The 19,257-nt window shown below is 46.1% G+C and overlaps 1 protein-coding gene across 1 annotated transcript; it reads right to left on the minus strand.

Annotated features, from left to right (window-relative positions):
- Positions 1-714: 714 nt before the first annotated feature.
- cgasa (cyclic GMP-AMP synthase a) lies at positions 715-19,035 on the minus strand. The gene is made up of 5 exons (XM_070884638.1): positions 18,196-19,035; positions 10,857-11,079; positions 7,220-7,489; positions 4,674-4,773; positions 715-3,087 (listed from the first exon to the last, which is right to left on the minus strand). Exons 1-5 carry the CDS (start codon positions 19,033-19,035, stop codon positions 2,709-2,711), a joined length of 1,812 nt encoding a protein of 603 aa, XP_070740739.1. The 3' UTR covers positions 715-2,708.
- Positions 19,036-19,257: the final 222 nt, after the last annotated feature.

The following is a 19,257-nucleotide window of genomic DNA, read 5'->3' on the forward strand; positions in this document are numbered from 1 at the left end:
CGCCGGTACGTCATCGTTGCTTGGTTAAAATCCTGGATCTCCCCTTCCCCCGCTACTCCCTCCTTAACAGCACTGTGGAAGTACCTTCACCACACGGACTGCAGCGGTTCAATAAGGTGCCTCACCACCACCTTCTCGAGGGCAATTAGGGATGGGCAATAAATGCTGGCCTTGCCAGCGACGCCCACATCCGGTGAATTAATAAAAGAAAGCCTCATAGTTGGACAGAGTACAGATAAGGTTTCCGGAACATCACCAAAAAAATCTCTTAATTTTCCGTAGCTGTGAGAATACATTAGTGTATTCTCACAGCTACGTTAGTGTTGCAATACATTAGTGTTGCATTTTTGAGCTGGCATTCGATCTCGTGGGCCTGGCACAGTATGACGGGCAAGGTAGGCGGGCAAGCTGTGATGCACAAGGTGTAAAGGCACTGATGGGCACGGTGTGACGGCACAATGTGACAGGACAAGGCGTGACCGGACGTGTGATGGGCATGGTTTGTTCATTTTCGCTCTCGAAGTAGAATGTTGCACCCAGTAACTGATAACAAAGTCAAAGTTAATAAGTTAAAAAAAATTTGAAAGTTCCCCTTTAATAAATTTTATTTAAACAATTGAGAAAGTTAAAGTCACAAACTTATTTAAAGTTAACAATATTTCTCCTTTGAACTTTCACAAAGTGCTAAGAGTTGTCACAGAGCGATGCGTCAAATGGTTCTTTGGTTCTGTAGTTTATAATATAAAAACAAGGGAATAACATATAAAAAGCACAATTTGGTGAATCCACTTTTATAATTGCATTAATCTATCTTTTCTCTTCCAGATATCGATTGGAGTGCTGTACATTTGCTGGTTTTATTTTATTTCAGACTGTAAACAGACAGCAGGAAGTCTTTTTATACAGTGGATGGAGGGGGGGTTGGGAAATAGAGTTCAGAAAATCACTTCGCAGCCACCTTTCGGCAGAGCTGTAACTACACCACGACACAGGCAAAATAAATGGAAAATGTTGATAGAAAAGCATGATGAAAATCTGACGACCAGAAGTGAGGTTTGTGGGCAGGAAGTGTGCGTTCCACACGATTTTTAATAGCATATTAGAAACATAGAAATTAGGTGCAGTAGCAGGCCATTCAATAAGATCATTCCCTCAGTACCCCTTTCCTGCTTTCTCTCCATACCCCTTGATCCCTTTAGCTGTAAGGGTCATATCTAACTCCCTTTTGAATATATCTAACGAACTGGCCTCAACAACTTTCTGCGGTAGAGAATTCCACAGGTTAACCACTCTCTGAGTGAAGAAGTTTCTCCTCACCTCAGTCCTAAATGGCTTACCCCTTAACCTTAGACTGTCTCGCCTGGTTCTGGAACTCCCCAGCAACGGGAACATTTTTCCTGCCTCAAACCTGTCCAATCCCGTCAGAATTTTATATGTTTCTATGAGATCCCTTCTCATTCTTCTAAACTCCAGCAAATACAAGCCCAGTTGATCCAGTCTCTCCTCATAGGTCAGTCCTGCCATCCTGGGAATCAGTCTGGTGACAAACGTCCGGGGGCATTACACACCAGAAGTCCAAACCAAGTGTGGTCTTCAGGAGGAATGTGACTCGAGGGTGGGTGATACTTATGTCAGTGCTTGTATAATGTAATCCGGTACCCATTCTGTCCTTTTATATATTTCCATTAATAATATCCTATGTCCACATTTATAATGGAAACTGCCCATGTAAACTAGTGTCACTGTAATGACTCCCTCCCATCAGTGGTGGCACTGCAGCAAATATGGACATAATAGGAAACGCTAACATGTGTGTGGGCCCAAGGTTTAATAGAATTACATAGAAATTACAGCACAAACAAAATGTATATAAAATTACATATAGATTTAGCCAATTAATCAAGTTCCTGCTCTTATAATCTCCCTGAGGTTCCTACTGCACAATTGTGCTTGAATGTAATTATCTTTGTATAGCTTTCAATAGTTTGACTGAACACATTTTGACCCCAATAAATCACAGTGTTTGCACCTGAGTTTTGTTTTTAATTAAGGCGAGAGCAGGATTGATCCAGATCAGTTCAAAAAAATTGCATAAACCTATCAGATTCTCATTTGATAGAACCATAGAATCTTACAGTACAGAAGGGGACCATTGTGTCTGTGTTAGCTCTTTCCTTGTAGTCCTGTAAATTTCTCCTTTTCAAGTATTTATCCAATTCTCTTTTAAAAGTTACTATTGAATCTGCTTCCATCCCTTTCAGGAAGTGCATTCCAGATCATCATAACTCACTGCATAAAAAAAATTCTCATCTCCCCGCTGGTTCATATGCCAATTATCTTAAATCTTTATCCTCTGGTACTGACCCTCCAACCAGTGGAAACAGTTTCTCCCTATCTACTATGTTATTAAAACCCCATATATTTTTGAAAACCTCTATTAAATCTCCCCATAATCGTCTCTACTCTAAGGAGAACAATCCCAGTATGTTTAGTCTCTCCAGATAACTGAAGTCCCTCATCCCTGGTGGTATTCTAAAAAATCTCTTCTGCACCCTCTCCTTCCTAAAATTCAACACAATACTCCAGTGTTTTATAAAGATTTAGCATAACTTCCTTGCTTTTGTACTCTATTTATAATGACCAGGATCCCGGATTCCTTTTTAAAAAACTCACTGCCTTCTCAACTTCTCCTGCCACCTATATTTATCTTAAGTTGAATAGCTTGTGACTGTTGTGCCGTTAGATGGAGTTATAAAAATTGGAAAGCCTTTTTTCTTTTCACTTTCAATCAGATGCAGCAGTGTATCTCTGCCTTTTGCATCAAATATACGCGGGTTGAAGAGATTGTAGGAGGGGATAAAGAAGTGAGGAAGGTCCGCTCTCTGAAGGTGATCAATGAAATTGTCCAAGAGCTGGAAAAAACAGTTAGCAAGGTTCTCAAAGGACCACAATTCATCTTTGGGTCTTTTGACACATGCGTGGAGCAGAGTTGTTTTTGCATGGTATGAACAGACACTCGATAGTTTGCGAGGTTTCTTCTCTTTCAGTTTTTGGATGAGGTTTTTCAAAAGCTTCAGACATGATTTCCTATAAAAATGAGAGCAGTTTTCAGTCTACATTTTTTTTGTGCCAACTTTCTGCCATCTTCCCTGACTCATGGGGGCGATGGTTCCACAGGTGCCCACAGCCCCCTTGCACCTCACCCAACCTGCCATTCTTCATGGATCAGCCTCCAGTTAGTACTGGCAGAGCACCCAACCATGTGGTGGGTCAAAGGCGGGTCCCACAATGCTCACATCAGCACTCGCTGCAGCAGGAGTATTGGATAGGAATCTGAGGGGGCAAGCCTGGCTGCTTTACTCCTCGCCAGCCAGGAGCCCAATTATAGCATCACATTGTTGCTCTGGCACACATCAACTGATTTAGTGAAATCATGTGTCGGACCAATTGGTCCGTGTGACTCAATACTTTAGGTGGCACCGAGGGTGAATGCGCAGTTTGCCCCCGAGTCTTATGGATCATCCTGTACCAAGTTAGCTGATGTCAGCGGGCACAGTAACCTTGAGAGAGCAAAATCACCCTGAAATCCCACTTCTCATCACTACCAATGACCCATGTATGTGTTCATGTTGAAGAAATACTGGATCAAGCTTCGCTATTGTATTCTCACAGTTGAAAAGCCTGTCGGCACTTACCGTCGAAATGCGTGTGGGCGTGGTATGTCTAAAACTGTACCACTGTTGAGTCAGTGCCTCTACAATAACAACTTGTATTTTTATAGCGCCTTTAACGTAGTTATATCGCCTTTAACTGCGATATGTGTGCGCACTAGGTCCGTGCAGCAGAGCTGTCATCTTAGGTAATCCTTGCCACTGGACCAAGACCTAGCTCTGTCAAGCCCATGTGGTGGCTGGTGTGCAACGGCCACCCCACGTTAAAAAAATTCACGCACAGGCATCTTCCACCCTTCAACATGTAGTTCGGGTCCTTCATTGAAACACCTGTGAACTCATCCTTTTTTGGCGTGGAAGCAAGTCATCCTCGTTTCGAGGGACCGCCTGTGACTAACTAACGTAGTAAAACATTCCAAGGCGTTTCACAGGAGCGTTAGCAAACAAAATTTGACACCGAGCCACACAAGTTGAAATTGGGGCAGATGACCAAAAGCTTGGACAAAAAGGTAGATTTTAAGGAGAATCTTAAAGGAGGATAGAGAGGTTTAGGGCCTCGGCAGCTGGAGGCACAGCCTCCAATGGTGAACCGATTAAAATCGGGGACAGGCAAAAGGCCAGAATCGGAGCTCCACACAGAATGTTACAGCTTGGAGCCGATGCTACAAGTGCATGCTCCCAGTGTGAAGCCTCACTCCCTACTCTTCCCTGATCTGCCCTCCGGGTTGTGTGTTAGGCGCATGAATTTGGATAACTTGCCCTCGAGTGTTTGCGAGCATAACTGTCTCCACCCCGTGAAAGCCCTGCAGACAAACCTCAAACGTGTTTAGTGAGGTCTCTCACCCCCACCGTTAACAGCAAGCAGAGGAATTTCACGCGTATGTGCAAAGCACCTTAGCTACTGACATCACCAGCCTCGTATCACTTGGTACAGAGCGAGAAAATAAGTAGATGGGAGCGGACAGAGGTTTACACGGTACAGCAATAGACAAGAAATCTAACCTGCAGCATTTAAGTGATCCATTCTCACAGCAGGTCTTTAAGCTGCCATGGTTCAGGAGCATCTTCTTCTCAATGTGTGAGAATGAAATCCGCCACATATCTGTAATGATTAAAATATAGTCAAAATTTCAGGTTCAGATCTGAAAGTGTTATTTGCTGTGCAGTTCGCACTCTACCTGTCCCAACATTCATGTCCCTGTAGTCTCGACTGTTGTAGATTCCAGTATAAGGATTTGTGCAACCAGATACTACTTGGATAGAGCCCTGCTTCTTTGCAACTCCTCTCCTTATGGAATGAGGTGTAATAACTCCCTTTGCATCTCCAGATCCACAACTCCCATGCTTTGACTGGTCTTGGATCACTGGTTAGTGATCTTGCGGCTTCCCCCACTAACTTACATAGGATTACACAGAACATACGACACAGAAACAGGCCATTCGGCCCAACCAGTCCATGCCGGTGTTTATGCTCCACTTGAGCCTCCTCCTGTCTTTCCTAAACGAAATCTATCAGCATAACCCTCTGTTCCCTTCTCCCTCATATGCTTGTCTAGCCTCCCCTTAAATACATCGATACTATTCGCTTCAACCACTCCCTGTGTAGTAAGTTCCACATTCTCACCACTCTTTGGCTAAAGTTCTGAATTCCCTGTTGGATTTCTTGGTGACTATCTTACATTGATGGCCTCTAGTTATGCTCTTCCCCACAAGTGGAAATATTCTATCTATATCCACTTTTATCAAAACCTTTCATAAATTTAAAGAGCTCTATTAGGTCACCCCTCAGCCTTCTTTTTTCAAGAGAAAAGGGACCCAGCCTGTTCACCCTTTCCTGATATGTATACCCTCGCATTTCTGGTATCATTATTGTAAATCTTCTCTGCACCCTCTCCAGTGCCTCTATATCCTTTTTATAATATGGTGACCAGAACTGTACACAGTACTCCAAGTGTGGTCTAACCAAGGTTCCATACAGTTTAGCATAATTTCCCTACTTTTCAATCCTATACCTCTAGAAATAAACCCTAGTGCTTGGTTTGCTTTTTTTTATTGCCTTGCTAACCTGTGTCGCAACTTTTAGTGATTTGTGACTATGAGACGCCTTTGTTCTACTACCTCACCTCCAAGTAATAAGTGACCTCCTTATTCTTCCTACCAAAATGTAATACCTCACATTTATCTGTGTTGAACTTCATTTGCCAATTATATGGCTATTCTGCAAGTTTATTAATGTCCTCCTGTAATTTGTTGCAGTCCTCCCCAGTATTGACTCTCCCTCCCAATTTTGAATTTGTGTTTTTGATTCCAAAGTCTAAATCATTAATATAAATTGTGAACAACAGTCCCAGCACTGATCCCGGTGGACCACCACGATCCACCTTCTGCCACTGTGAATAGCTACCTTTTACCCCTACTCTCTGCTTTCTGTCTTGAAGCCAGCTAGCTGTCCATTCTGCTACTTGTCCCCTGACTTCTCTGACCTTGTTCATCAGTCTATTGTGGGGTACCTTATTGCAGGCCTTTTGAAAATCTAGATATATTACATCTAGACTGCATTAACATTGTCTCTTTCCGTTACCGCTTCAAAAAATTCAATGGGGTTGGGCAAGCACGCGGACTATTCATTACTATATTGTTGGTTTCTAGATGTTCTTCTATTTTCTCCTTTATTAGCGATTCCATTATTTTTCCTACCACCAAAGTTACGCTGACTGGTCTATTATTCCCTGGAACATGTTCTATCCCCTTCTTAACTATCGGTATTACATTAGCTATCCGCCAGTTCTCTGGCACTGCACCTTTTTCTAACGAATTATTAAATGGGATGTGATCAGTTCCTAAGGGTCAAAGACTTGTTGGGGCTGATTGCTAAGAGCCCTGGGACCAGTTGCTAAGAGCCCTGGGACCGGTTGCTAAGCGCCCTGGGACCGGATGCTAAGGGCCCTGGGATCAGTTGCTAACGGCCAGCGGACTGGGTGATGGGGGCCAGGGGACCAGTTGCTAAGGGCGATGGGACTGGTTGCTAAGGGCCACATGACCAGTGCCTAAGTTCAGTGGAAACTCCGTTTACGTACCTAACAGAGTTTCTGGTGACATTACGGCAGGAGTGAGAGAAGGTCTGAGGAAAATCACCCCTTAAACTCTTCAACATCTGGCATCTTTTGTAAATCTAAATACAGAAAATGACCTATTGTGTATATGGGGGGTGTGTTCTATTGTGTATATGGTATTGGGTGGGGAGGGGGTTTGGCCTCTTGTGTATTTGGAAGGTTTGTCCCATTGTGTATATGGAAGGTTTGTTCTATTGTGTATATGGGTTTTTTGTCCTATTGTGTATATGGTTTTTTTGTCCTATTGTTTTTATGGGTTTTTTTGTCCTATTGTGTATGTAGGGTTTTTGTCCTATTGTGTATATGGGGTTTATGTCCGATTGTGTATATGGAAGGTTTGTCCTATTGTGTATTTGGTGTTGGGTATATGGAAGGTTTTTCTATATCTCCTGCTACCATTTAGTTTAAAATGAGACGGGTGTAACAAGTAAATACCTTTTTGTAATTGAGTTTGGGTTCCTGGTGTCGCATCAAGTGGCTGCTTTGGCACGAGGTAAAAAGGTTCATTTCTGAAATCCCTCCTGACCTTCTTTCCCAACCAGTCTTCAATCTTCAGACCATCCTTGGTACTACTTGGCCAGCTCTGTGAGCGAACCTCCAGAGCCAAAACCATGTCCAGCGAGATCGGCAGGTGGTCCTTCTCCTCAATCTGAAGGGTCACAGCAGGACATCCAGTCTTTTTCCTTTTCACTTTTATGTGGTACTCTGTCAAAAATGGTTTTCAATGAGTAAGATTTCTAACCTATGGGGTGCTGTAAATAATTATAACTGTCCTGGATCACATAATGTGAAGGAGTGAAGGAGCCAGACCATTAACATGAAACACATTTACTGGCATTCACAGTTTCTCCTCCACAGTGAATTGCCAGAGGTTGTCAAAAGGAACCCAAACAAGAGGGGAAGTGACTCAGTGGTTGTGATCAGCTCTCTGTCCCATTAGGAAGACTGAGAGGAGCATAGGAACAGGAGAAGGCCATTCAGCCCTTCGAGCCTGTTCCGCCATCCAATTAGACCACGGCTGATCTCCACCTCAACTCCATTTACCTGTCTCTAATCCATATCCCTTGATACCCTTCCTCAATGTCAATCTTGAAACTGTCAATTGACCCCCCAGCATCCACAATCTGGGGGGAGAGTTCCAGATTTCCACTACCCTTTGTGTGACTTCAGTGTGTGTGACACAGAAGTGGTTAAAATGCCTCTCCTCTATGGCGCAGAGACATGGACCATGTACAGCAGACACCTCAAGTCACTGGAGAAATACCACCAACGGTGTCTCCGCATGATCCTACAAATCCCCTGGGAGGACAGACACACCAACATTAGCGTTCGCGACCAGACCAACATCCCCAGCATCGAAACACTGACCACACTTGATCAGCTCCGCTGGGCAGGCCACATTGTCCTCATGCCATACATGAGACTCCCAAAGCAGGCTCTACTCAGAATTCCTTCACGGCAATCGAGCCAAAGGTGGGCAGCGGAAACATTACAAGGACACCGTCAAAGCCTCCCTGATAAAGTGCAACATCCTCACCGACACCTGGGAGACCCTGACCAAAGACCGCCCTAAGTGGAGGAAGTGCATCCGGGAGGGCGCTGAGGAGCACCTCGAGTCTCGTCGCCGAGAGCGTGCAGAAAGCAAGCGGAAAGAGCGTGCAGCAAACCAGTCCCACCCACCCCTTCCGTCAACGACTATCTGTCCCACCTGTGACAGGGACTGTGGTTCTCGTATTGGACTGTACAGCCACCTAAGAACTCATGTTTAGAGTGGAAGCAAGTCTTCCTCGATTCCGAGGGACTTCCTATGATGATGATGATGATGATAAAATTAAAACTAGCAGAGCAGGCCTGGAGCAGTACTGAGCCATACAGAAGGGGAAGGTCTCAGGCACAGCCCCTAGCCCAGGGGTGGGAAATTATTTGGGCTGGAGGGCCACTTAACAAATTTTGCTGAGCTGTTGAGGGCCTCCCACCAACGTTCGCCCTAAGGCACTTTGCTGAATGGTCACGCAACAATCGTGCAGTCCGCGTACGCCGCTACCCAGCTCCTGCCGCTGGAAGGGATACTGGCTGGCTGTGCAGCAAATTTAAAGGGAAAAAAACTCGAGGGAACATAAAAATTGCATAAACATAAATTCAGATATTAGTCAGATGTGGCCCTGAAATTCTGGTCGGAGGCTTTCTTCGGACGAACACCTCCGACCTGAAATTTCTCTACGAATGTACCTGCTGGTCCCCGAGGCGCCTTCGATTCCGGTCGGAGGCCTTCTTTACCCGCGCTTCGCAGCGCGTCCACGTCTTCTAGATACGGCCAGAGAAGCTGGAGTCACGTGGGTCTGGACAACCAATCATGGTACAGTATTCTCGTTGATAGTAATGGGAACTCCGATTTTATGAGTTCCCATTACTATCAATGAGAATAACCCCCAAACACAGCATAATAAGTGTAAAAAAACACCTCACGTATTTAAAATTAATTGAAATGAAAGTTAATTCAATGTTTTAGAAAAAATATATTTTTTGGATTTTTTTAATGTGTTTTAAAAGGGTTTAAAATAAACTTACCTTAGTGGGCAGGGTTTTTACTATAAAAATGTGTATTTAAATTGAATTTTTATATGTTTTAAAACTTTTACACTGGTCAAAGTAAGCTATGCGCCTGCTTTTACCAGGCGTAAGAGTTTGAAGGACATTCGTTGGGCATGAGATGGGCAAATAGCCCAATCTCTCCCACACGGATGTCCTTCTCCCGCGGATGCAGAGGATCTGTCATGAGAGATCTTGACGGATTGTAAAAGTCGGTTTTTGGCACATGCACATCACGCCCTGAAAACCGGCATTTGCGAGGCCTTGCCGCGTCCGTATGTATTCCCATCATGGCGAGGCCAGGATTTCAGGCCCGCTCTCTTACATACACAACATGTATTCAATACTGCTTAGAAATGAATCAAAGATAAAAGTTGAAAATATTGTGGTATCTTCTGGTCTCTGTAATTCAGTGCTGTGAAATAGAACTGTACCCTCTTCGCAGCATCAATTTCCCACCTCGGTCATCCTTAGGTCCCTCTGCAAAGATTACTAAAGCCGTCCCATTTGGTGCCAGATGAGAACTCCCCTACCGTCGTACTCTGGATACCGGGAGAGGAAAGATGCAACTTTCTTCACTAAATATGTTCAGGGGGGAGTTGGATGTGGTCCTTACTACTAGGGGGATCAAGGGGTATGGCAAGAAAGCAGGAATGGGGTACTGAAGTTGCATGTTCAGCCATGAACTCATTGAATGGAGGTGCAGGCTCGAAGGGCAGAATGGCCTACTCCTGCACCTATTTTCTATGTTTCTATGTTTCTTCGGTAAAAGACTCAGTGAGATGAGCAGCCATTACTTCACTCTAAAATCGATAGGGCATATTCGAGTACGCAGTGCATTCACCATTGGGGCCCAGAATCACGGAACGATCCTTTTAAGATCGGGCCAGGGACAATCGCTTTTGCGAATTATTAATTTGAATGAAGTATTACTATGGTTTTTCGTTGGCTGCAGTTCGGGTCTGTCTCTGACCCATGAGAAGTGAAAGTGGATAGTCGAATGTGAAGCTCGAGAGCCGGCTCGCGTTCTATTTCTGCCCCATCCAGCGGGCCGGATAGAATGACTTGGTGGGCTGGATATGGCACGCGAGCCGGATTTTGCCCCACCACTGCCCTAGCCTGTGCCTAGTCAGCAGATCCCAGCCAGGGATGAATAAAGTCAGCCTGCTCTCCCAGTCACGACTGGTATCCAGTGATCACCCTCACCCGCAACTCCCACCTGCCAATAGCATGTCAGGCAAGGGCAGGATTGGTCTCTGCACTGAAGCTGCCCAATGGCGAATGGCATGGTGAGTAGCTGCCGACAGCCAGCATTTAAGTTCTTGGATGAAGTTCCAAGGAGGAAGGTCATCATCAGTCTTCATGGGCCAGGGAACCGGAAGAGGACAAATTCACTGCAGTAACACATTGATCCAATTAATGTGCAAAAATTGCATTACACTGGAGCAAGGTATGAATGATATGAACATAACTCCATACCAACCTGGTAAAGATGTTGCTGCTGCTTTTATGAGTTTCCTGAGGTAACCAAGCATTCGTTCAGCTGACAGTGTTCCATTGCAAACAAATTCATTCAGAGGGTTGTTGCCACGTGGAGTTCGCTTAAATGCCACTTGGTAGTAAGCACCTTCAGAATCTGCTTCCATACACTCGATCCTGTTAATGGGGACGGTGACCATTATATCAAATTCATTTGGTGCCGAAATCTGCAGACCGGAATAAAATGGTGAAATTAAGTTGATCGCATCATGAGTTGATTGTCTCCCCGAACCGTCACCTTTCACCCCACTGGCCTTCGCAGTTAACAGATCATCTTCTGCCATTTCCACCACTTCCACCACCAAACACATCTTCCCATCCCCTCTCCACTTTTGGAAGGGGGCGGCCATTTAGGACTGAGATGAGGAGAAATTTCTTCACTCAGGGGCTTGTGATTGGAATTGTCCAGCCCAGAGTGCTGTGGATGATAGCTCATTGAGTATATTCAAGGCTGAGATCGATAGATTTTTGGACTCTAGGGGAAATCAAGGGATATGGAGATCGGGCAGGAAAGTGGAATTGAGGCCAAAGATCAGCCATGTCAGACAGGGAGGGAGTGAGGGAGACAAGGCGGGGTGAGGGAGCTGGGGAGTAGAGACAGGGAGGGAGTGAGGGTGACAGGGAGGGAGGAGAGACACCAATTGTTGCCACAGCTGCTTTTTGTGATTCCCTCTGCCCGCTTCCTCTCTGTTTTTGTCTCTCCCTCTGTTTAGCTTTTTGTCCTTCCCCTTTCTCCCTCCCTGTCTCTCTCTCTCTCTCTCCTGCTCTCTCTCTCCCTGCTTATCTCTCGCTCTCTCTTCACCTCTCCTCTGTCTCTCTCTTTCTCCCCATCTCTTCCTTCCTCCCTCACTCACTCCCACCACCTCATTTCCTCCCTCCCCTTCTCTCTCTCTCTCTCTCTCTCACTATCTGCCCTGTCTCTCTCTCACCCTCCGTCCTGTCTCGGCTTTCCTCCCTGACTCCCTCCCTCTGTCCCTGTCTCTGCCTCCCTCCCCTCCCCCACTCTCTGTCTCTGTCCCTGCCTGCCTTCCTGCCTTCCCTGTTCCCCTCCATCCCCTCCCCCACATTCTCCCTCCATCCCAGTCTCTGCTTCTCTCCCTTCCCTATCCCCTCTCCGTCCTGACCCTCGCTCTCTGTCAAATATTCCAGGATACTTGACTTTTAGAAGAGACAGGCAGAATGGAAAAGGAGGGATAGCTCTGATAATAAAGGAGGGACTAAAGGCAGTAGAGAGAAAGGATCTTGGCTCAGAAAAACAAAATGTAGAATCAGTTTGGATGGAGCTAAGAAACAACAAGGGGTAGAATATACTAGTGGGAGTAGGCTATAGGCCCCCTAAGCAGAGGGTAAATCAGGAAATTAGAGATGCATGTAACAAGTGTAATACAGTAATCATGGGGGACTTTAACATAGACTGAGCAAACCAAATTTTCAAAAATAGTGCAGAGGAAGAGTTCATGCAATGCATTCAAGACAGTTCTCTAGATCACTATGTCAAGGAACCTACGAGGGAACTGGTTAATTTATATCTAGTACTATGCAATGAGACAGGGTTAATTAATCATCATCACAGGCGGTCCCTCGAAACGAGGATGAAGTGCTTCCACGCCAAAAAAGGATGAGTTCACAGGTCTTTCATAGAAACATAGAAAATAGGTGCTAGATATAAATTAACCAGTTCCCTCGTAGGTTCAATGAAGGACCCGAACTACATCCTGAAGGGTGAAAGATGCCTGTGCTTAGATTTTTTTAACATGTGGTGGCCGTTGCACACCAGCCACCACACGAGCTTGACAGAGCTAGGTCTTGGTCCAGTGGCAAGGGTTATCCAAGACGACTGGAGACCAGCTCTGCTGCACGGACCTAATACGCACACATATTGCAGTGTGGGTTGGTCCGTGCTGCCCCCGGGCCCCTGGCCCCGAACTCTCGCCTCCCCTGGGCCTCGGTCACGACCCTCCATAGTCTCTCGCTGCTCCTTCGCCCCGATCTCGCCGCTCCTGCTGTATCTGCCCACGCTCCAATCACCAACCTGGACCTTTCTGACGTCCCTCTTCGCTGCCATCGCCCTCCTGCACCAGCTCGCGCTGCTTCCTGGAATGGTATGCCTCCACACTGCTCCCGGGGCCTCCACGCTGTTAATTAATAACCCCGTAGTAAAGGAGCCTCTGGGGAGCAGTGATCATAATATGATAGAATTTTTACGTTGAGTTTGAGAGTAATTTAGTTAAGTCCGAAATGAGGGTTCAAAACCTAAGCAAACTATGTAGGTGAGTTGGCTAAAGTAGGTTGAGGAAACTAGATTAAAAGATATGACAGTAGACAAGCAACGGCAGACATTTAAATAAATAATTCATAATTCACAACGAATATACATTCCCTTAAGGAATAAAAATAGGTAAAATGGTCTAACCGTGGCTAACAAGAGAAATTAAAGATAGTATTAGATCAAAGGAAGAGGCTTATAATATTGCCAAAAAGAGCAGTAAGCTTGAGGATTGGGAGGATTTTCGAATCCAGCAAAGGAGGACCAAGAAATTGATAAATAAAGGGAAAATAGAATATGAGAGTAAACAAGCGAGAGACATAAAAACAGACTGTAAAAGCTTCTACAGATATGTAAAAAGGAAACAATTAGTGAAAGTAATTGTGGGTCCCTTACAGGCTGAAACAGGATAAATTATAATGGGGAATACTCTGGGCAGCCTATCAGGCCCTGGGGATTTATCGGCCTTCAATCCCATCAATTTCCCTAACACAATTTCCTGACTAATAAGGATTTCCTTCAGTTCCTCCTTCTCGCTAGACCCTCAGTCCCCTAGTATTTCCGGAAGGTTATATGTGTCTTCCTTCGTGAAGACAGAACCAAAGTATTTGTTCAATTGGTCTGTCATTTCTTTGTTCCCCATTATAAATTCACCTGATTCTGACTGCAAGGGACCTACGTTTGTCTTCACTAATCTTTTTCTCTTCATATATCTACAGAAGCTTTTTCAGTCAATTTTTATGTTCCCAGCAAGTTTCCTCTCATACTCTATTTTCCCCCTCCTAATTTAAACCTTTGTCCTCCTCTGCTGAATTCTAAATTTCTCCCAGTCCTCATGTTTGCTGCTTTTTCTGGCCAATTTATATGCCTCTTCCTTGGATTTAACAATATCCCTAATTTCCCTTGTTAGCCACGGTTGAGCTACCTTCCCCGTTTTGTTTTTACTCCAGACAGGGATGCACAATTGTTGAAGTTTATCCATGTGATCGTTAAATGTTTGCCATTGCCTATCCACCGTCAACTCTTTGAGAATCATTCGCCAGTCTATTCTAGCCAATTCACGTCTCATACCATCGACGTTATCTTCCCTAAAGTTCAGGACCCTAGTCTCTGAATTAACTGTGTCACTGTCCATCTTAATAAAGAATTCTACCATATTATGGTCACTCTTCCCCAAGGGGCCTCGCACAACAAGATTGTTAATTAGTCCTTTCTCATTACACATCACCCAGTCTCGGATGGCCAGCCCTCTAGTTGGTTCCTCGACATATTGGTCTAGAAAATCATCCCTAATACTTTCCAGGTGGTTGGTCAAGCTGGGGGCTGGGGGGGGGAAGGGGGGAATAGTGCAGTAAGGTGGAGTTGAAGTAGAAGATCAGCCATAATCTTATTGAATGGCTGAGTAGACTCGAGGGCCCAAATGGCCGACTTCTGCTCCTAATTCTTATTTTCTCCCATTCCCTCCACCAGTTTCCCCCAACCCTCCGTCTCTCTTCGTCTCTCTCCCTCTCCATCCGTCGATCCTTCTCTCTCTCTGTCTGTCTTACTCCCCCTGCCTCTCCCCCTTGCCCCCTGCTGCTCCTCCTGCCTCTCCCTCTCTCTATGTTTGATTCCCCCTCTCTCTCTCCCCCCTCTCACTCCCATCTCCCCCCTCTCTCTCTCCCCTCTCTGTCTCCTCCCCTCTTCCCCCCTCTCTTTCCTACTCTCTTTCTCTCCCCCTGTCTCTCCCCCACCCTCTCTATCTCTCTTCCCCCCCTCTCTCTCCCCCATCCCCCACCACCACCTCTCTCCCCCTCTCTCTCCCCATCCCTTCTCTCCCCCCATGCCCCCACCCCCTTCCTCTCTCTCCCTCCCCCACCCCCTCTCTCCCTCCCCCACCCCCTCTCTCTCCCCCTCCCCCCCCCCACCCCTCTCTCTCCCCCTCTCTCTTCCTCCCCCCTCCCTGTGTCTGTCTAACTGCCTCTCCCGCTTCCTGTCTCTCTCTCCCTCTCCGTCTCCGTCTCCTTGACGGGGAAGGGGAATTCATGTTTGACAAATTTGCTGGAATTCTTTGAGGATGTAAGAACAGGGTGGATAAAGGGGAACCAGTGGATGTGGTGTATATGGACTTCCAGAAGGCATTTGATAAGGTACCACACAAAAGGTTACTGCACAAGATAAAAGTTCATGGGGTTAGGGGTAATATATTAGCATGGATAGAAGATTGGCTGACAAATAGAAAACAGAGTGTCGTGATAAATGGTTCATTCTCTGGTTGGCAATCAGTAACGAGTGGGGTGCTGCAGGGATCAGTGCTGGGACCCCAATTATTTACAATCTATATTAACGACTTGGAAGAGGGGACTGAGTGTAACGTAGCCAAGTTTGCTGACGATACAAAGATGGGAGGAAGGGCAATGTGTGAGGAGGACATAAAGAGACTGCAGGAGGACATAGACAGGCTAAGTGAGTGGGCAAGAATTTGCAGATGGAGTATAATGTTGGAAAGTGTGAGGTCATGCACTTTGGCAGAAAAAAATGAAGAAAGGTTGCAAAGTGCTGCAGTACAGTGGGACCTGGGGGTACTTGTGCATGAAACACAAAAGGATAGTATGCTGGTACAGCAAGTGAGCAGGAAGGCCAATGGAATCTTGGCCTTTATTGCAAAGGGGATGGAATACAAAAGCAGGGAAGTCTTGTTACAGTTGTACAGGGTATTGGTGAGGTCACACCTGGAATACTGCGTGCAGTTTTGGTTTCCATATTTACGAAAGGATATACTTGCTGTGGAGGCAGTTCAGAGAAGGTTCCCTAGGTTGATCCCGGGGATGAGGAGGTTGACTTATGAGGAAAGATTGAGTAGGTTGGGCCTCTACTCATTGGAATTCAGAAGAATGAGAGGTGATCTTATAGAAACGTATAAGATTGAGGGGGCTTGACAGGGTGGATGCAGAGAGGATGTTTCCACTGGTGGGGGAGACTAGAACTAGAGGGCATGATCTTAGAATAAGGGGCCGCCCATTTAAAATAGAGATGAGGAGAAATTTCTTCTCTCAGAGGGTTGTGAATCTGTGGAATTCGCTGCCTCAGAGAGCTGTGGAAGCTGGGACATTAAATAAATTTAAGACAGAAATAGACAGTTTCTTAAACGATATGGGGATAAGGGGTTATGGGGAGCGGGTAGGGAAGTGGACCTGAGTCTATGATCTTATTGAATGGCGGAACAGTCTCGAGGGGCCTGGTGGCCTACTCCTGCTCCTATTTCTTATGTTCTTATGTTCCCTCCCTGTCCGTCCGTACCTCCTTCTTTATCCATCCCTTTCTCCCCATCCATCCCTCCCTCCCCGCCCATCCATCTCTCTCTCCCTCCCTGTCAAGCCCTCTAAGAATTTGATGTGTTTCAATGCGATCACCTCTCATTCTTCTAAACTCCAGAGAATACAGGCCCATTCTACTCAATCTCTCTTCATAGGACAGCCATCTCATTCCAGGAATCAATCTAGTGAACCTTTGTTGCACCAACTCTAAGGCAAGTATATCCTTCCTTAGATAAGGAGACTAAAACTGTGCACAGTACTCCTGGTGTGGTCTTACCAAGGCCCTGTCCAATTGCAGCAAGACTTCCTTACTCTAGTACTCCAAACCCCTTTTAATAAAGGCCAACATACTATTTGCCTTCCTTATTGCTTGCTATATAAAATTCTGACGGGATTGGACAGGTTAGATGCAGGAAGAATGTTCCCGATGTTGGGGAAGTCCAAAATCGGGGTCACAGTCTAAGGTTAAGGGGTAAGCCATTTAGGATCGAGATGAGGAGAAACTTCTTCACTCAGAGAATTGTAAACCTGTGGAATTCTCTACCACAGAAAGTTGTTGAGACCAATTCGTTAGATATATTCAAAAGGGAGTTAGATGTGGCCCTTACGGCTAAAGGGATCAAGGGGTATGGAGAGAAAGCAGGAATGGGGTACTGAGGTGAATGATCAGCCATGATCATATTGAATGGTGGTTCGGGCTCGAAGGGCTGAATGGCCTACTCCTGCACCTATTTTCTATGTTTCTATGTTATACGTGCATGTTCCAGCGTTCATGTACAAGGACACCCAAATCCCTTTGAATACCAGCATTTCCCAATCTCTTAGCTTTTAAAAAATCTGTTTTTTCATTCTTCCTATCAAAGTGGATAATTTCTCACTTCCAACATTATACACCATCTGCCACCTTATTGCCCAATCACTTAACCTGTCTATAACCCTTTGAGTTTTTTTACATTCTTCTCACAGCTGATTGTTCCACCTAGCTTCCTATCATCGGCAAACTTGGATACATTACACTCGGTCCCTTAATCTAACTCACTGATATTGTGAATAGCTGATGCCCAAGCACTAATTCTTGCGGTACCCCTATAGTTACAGCCTACCAACCTGAAATTACCTGTTTATGCCTACTCTCTATTTTCTGTCCATTAACCAATCTTCAATCCATGCTAATATATTACCCCCAATCCAATGAGCCGTAATTGTGTGTAATAACCTCTTGTGTGGCACTTATGGAATGCTTTTTGAAAATTCAAATACACTACATCCCTTATTTACCCTGCTAGTTACAATCTCAAAAAACTCAAGAGATTTGTCAAACCCTTTCATAAATCCATGTTGACTCTGCCTAACAATTATCAATTCAAAAACAGAGAAACATAACATTACCGTCATCAGATGAGGAGATAAAACTTGTGATTGGGAAAATCCCACGTCAAATATTTAGCAAACTGCACAACCTGGTGTTGCACTGTGGTTGGCAAATTCCCACAACTGTTCAGGGGGAAAATATCTCACCAAAGCCCAGGTGTTCAACAGCTCCACACCCTCCTTAACCTGATACACACATTCGTATCAGATGGCGGATTAGAACCTGTCCCGGCACCGAGAAAGTAAAACTAAAAGTACAACGTGGGATAGAGAGGGAGGGAAATATTTGAAAAAGGAACAAAAGCACCGAGAGTAATGTGACCCTGAACGGGCGGGTCAAATAACGATACCTTCACATTCTCGTAGTAACTGCCGCTCGACAACTTGTTGATTGCTGCAAAATAACCTGCAGAATCCTTCTTGATGTAACGCAACAAATGGTCAACCACATCATTGACCCGTTTGGCTGCTCGGGATTTCTGATCCGACCGAATCCGCAGATTTTCAACCACGTTCTTCAACGCTTTAAAATTCAGATCTCTCTCGCTGCTGGCTTCACCCACAGCCCTCCCCTTGGTACTCGCAGCCCTGCTGGTATTGCTCCCATCCCTACTGGTACAAGTCCCGTCGTCACCCACAGCCCTGCTGGTATAGGTCCCTTTGGTACTCGCAGCCCTGCTGGTGCTGCTCCCCTTGTCACCCACAGCCCTGCTGGTATAGGTCCCTTTGGTACTCGCAGCCCTGCTGGTGCTGCTCCCCTTGTCACCCACAGCCCTGCTGGTATAGGTCCCTTTGGTACTCGCAGCCCTGCTGGTGCTGCTCCCCTTGTCACCCACAGCCCTGCTGGTATAGGTCCCTTTGGTACTCGCAGCCCTGCTGGTGCTGCTCCCCTTGTCACCCGCAGCCCTGCTGGTGCCGATCTTCCTTCCACTCCCACCCGTATGATTGGCGCTGTTCGCCCTGCTGGTATCGGCGGGGCCGCTGTGGGAGTTGTCTTCAACACGGGGACAGCTGCTCTCCCCCGGCCGCTCCTTGGACCCTTTCCTCGGGTTGCGGCCGGGAGCCCTGCCGGAGCCGGAGCGCTTGGCAGCCGGGATTGGCTGGTGAGCTGGGAGCGCTGCTGGCGATGTCCCGACCCCACTGGCCGCGGCTCCGGCTCCCTTTCGGCTCGGCGTTTTCCTCTGGCTCATCACTCGCTCCGAAGCTCAAATCCAACTTGTCTCGCGCTGCTCGGACGACATCCGGCAGAAACGAAACTGAAGTTGTTCCCGCCCGAAACCCGCTGAAATCCCGCCCCGACTCACTCCCAGAACCCGGCACACTCCAGGATGACTCAGGACTAGAGAAAGCAGGCCTGCCAGCTATAACAAAATCAGAGAAAGCAGGACTACCAGCTATTAGAACATACCCTT

This window comes from Pristiophorus japonicus, chromosome 7 (genome assembly GCF_044704955.1).
Source record: "Pristiophorus japonicus isolate sPriJap1 chromosome 7, sPriJap1.hap1, whole genome shotgun sequence".
In the NCBI taxonomy this organism is placed as follows: Eukaryota; Metazoa; Chordata; class Chondrichthyes; family Pristiophoridae; genus Pristiophorus; species Pristiophorus japonicus.

Coding starts and splice junctions, on each gene's coding strand:
- cgasa (XM_070884638.1), bottom strand. CDS start 19,035: ATGAGCCAGAGGAAAACGCCGAGCCGAAAGGGAGCCGGAGCCGCGGCC. Junction 7,490..10,856: donor AGCAGCAACATCTTTACCAG/GTTGGTATGGAG, acceptor CATTTTTGACAG/AGTACCACATAAAAGTGAAA. Junction 4,774..7,219: donor CCAAACTCAATTACAAAAAG/GTATTTACTTGT, acceptor TAATCATTACAG/ATATGTGGCGGATTTCATTC.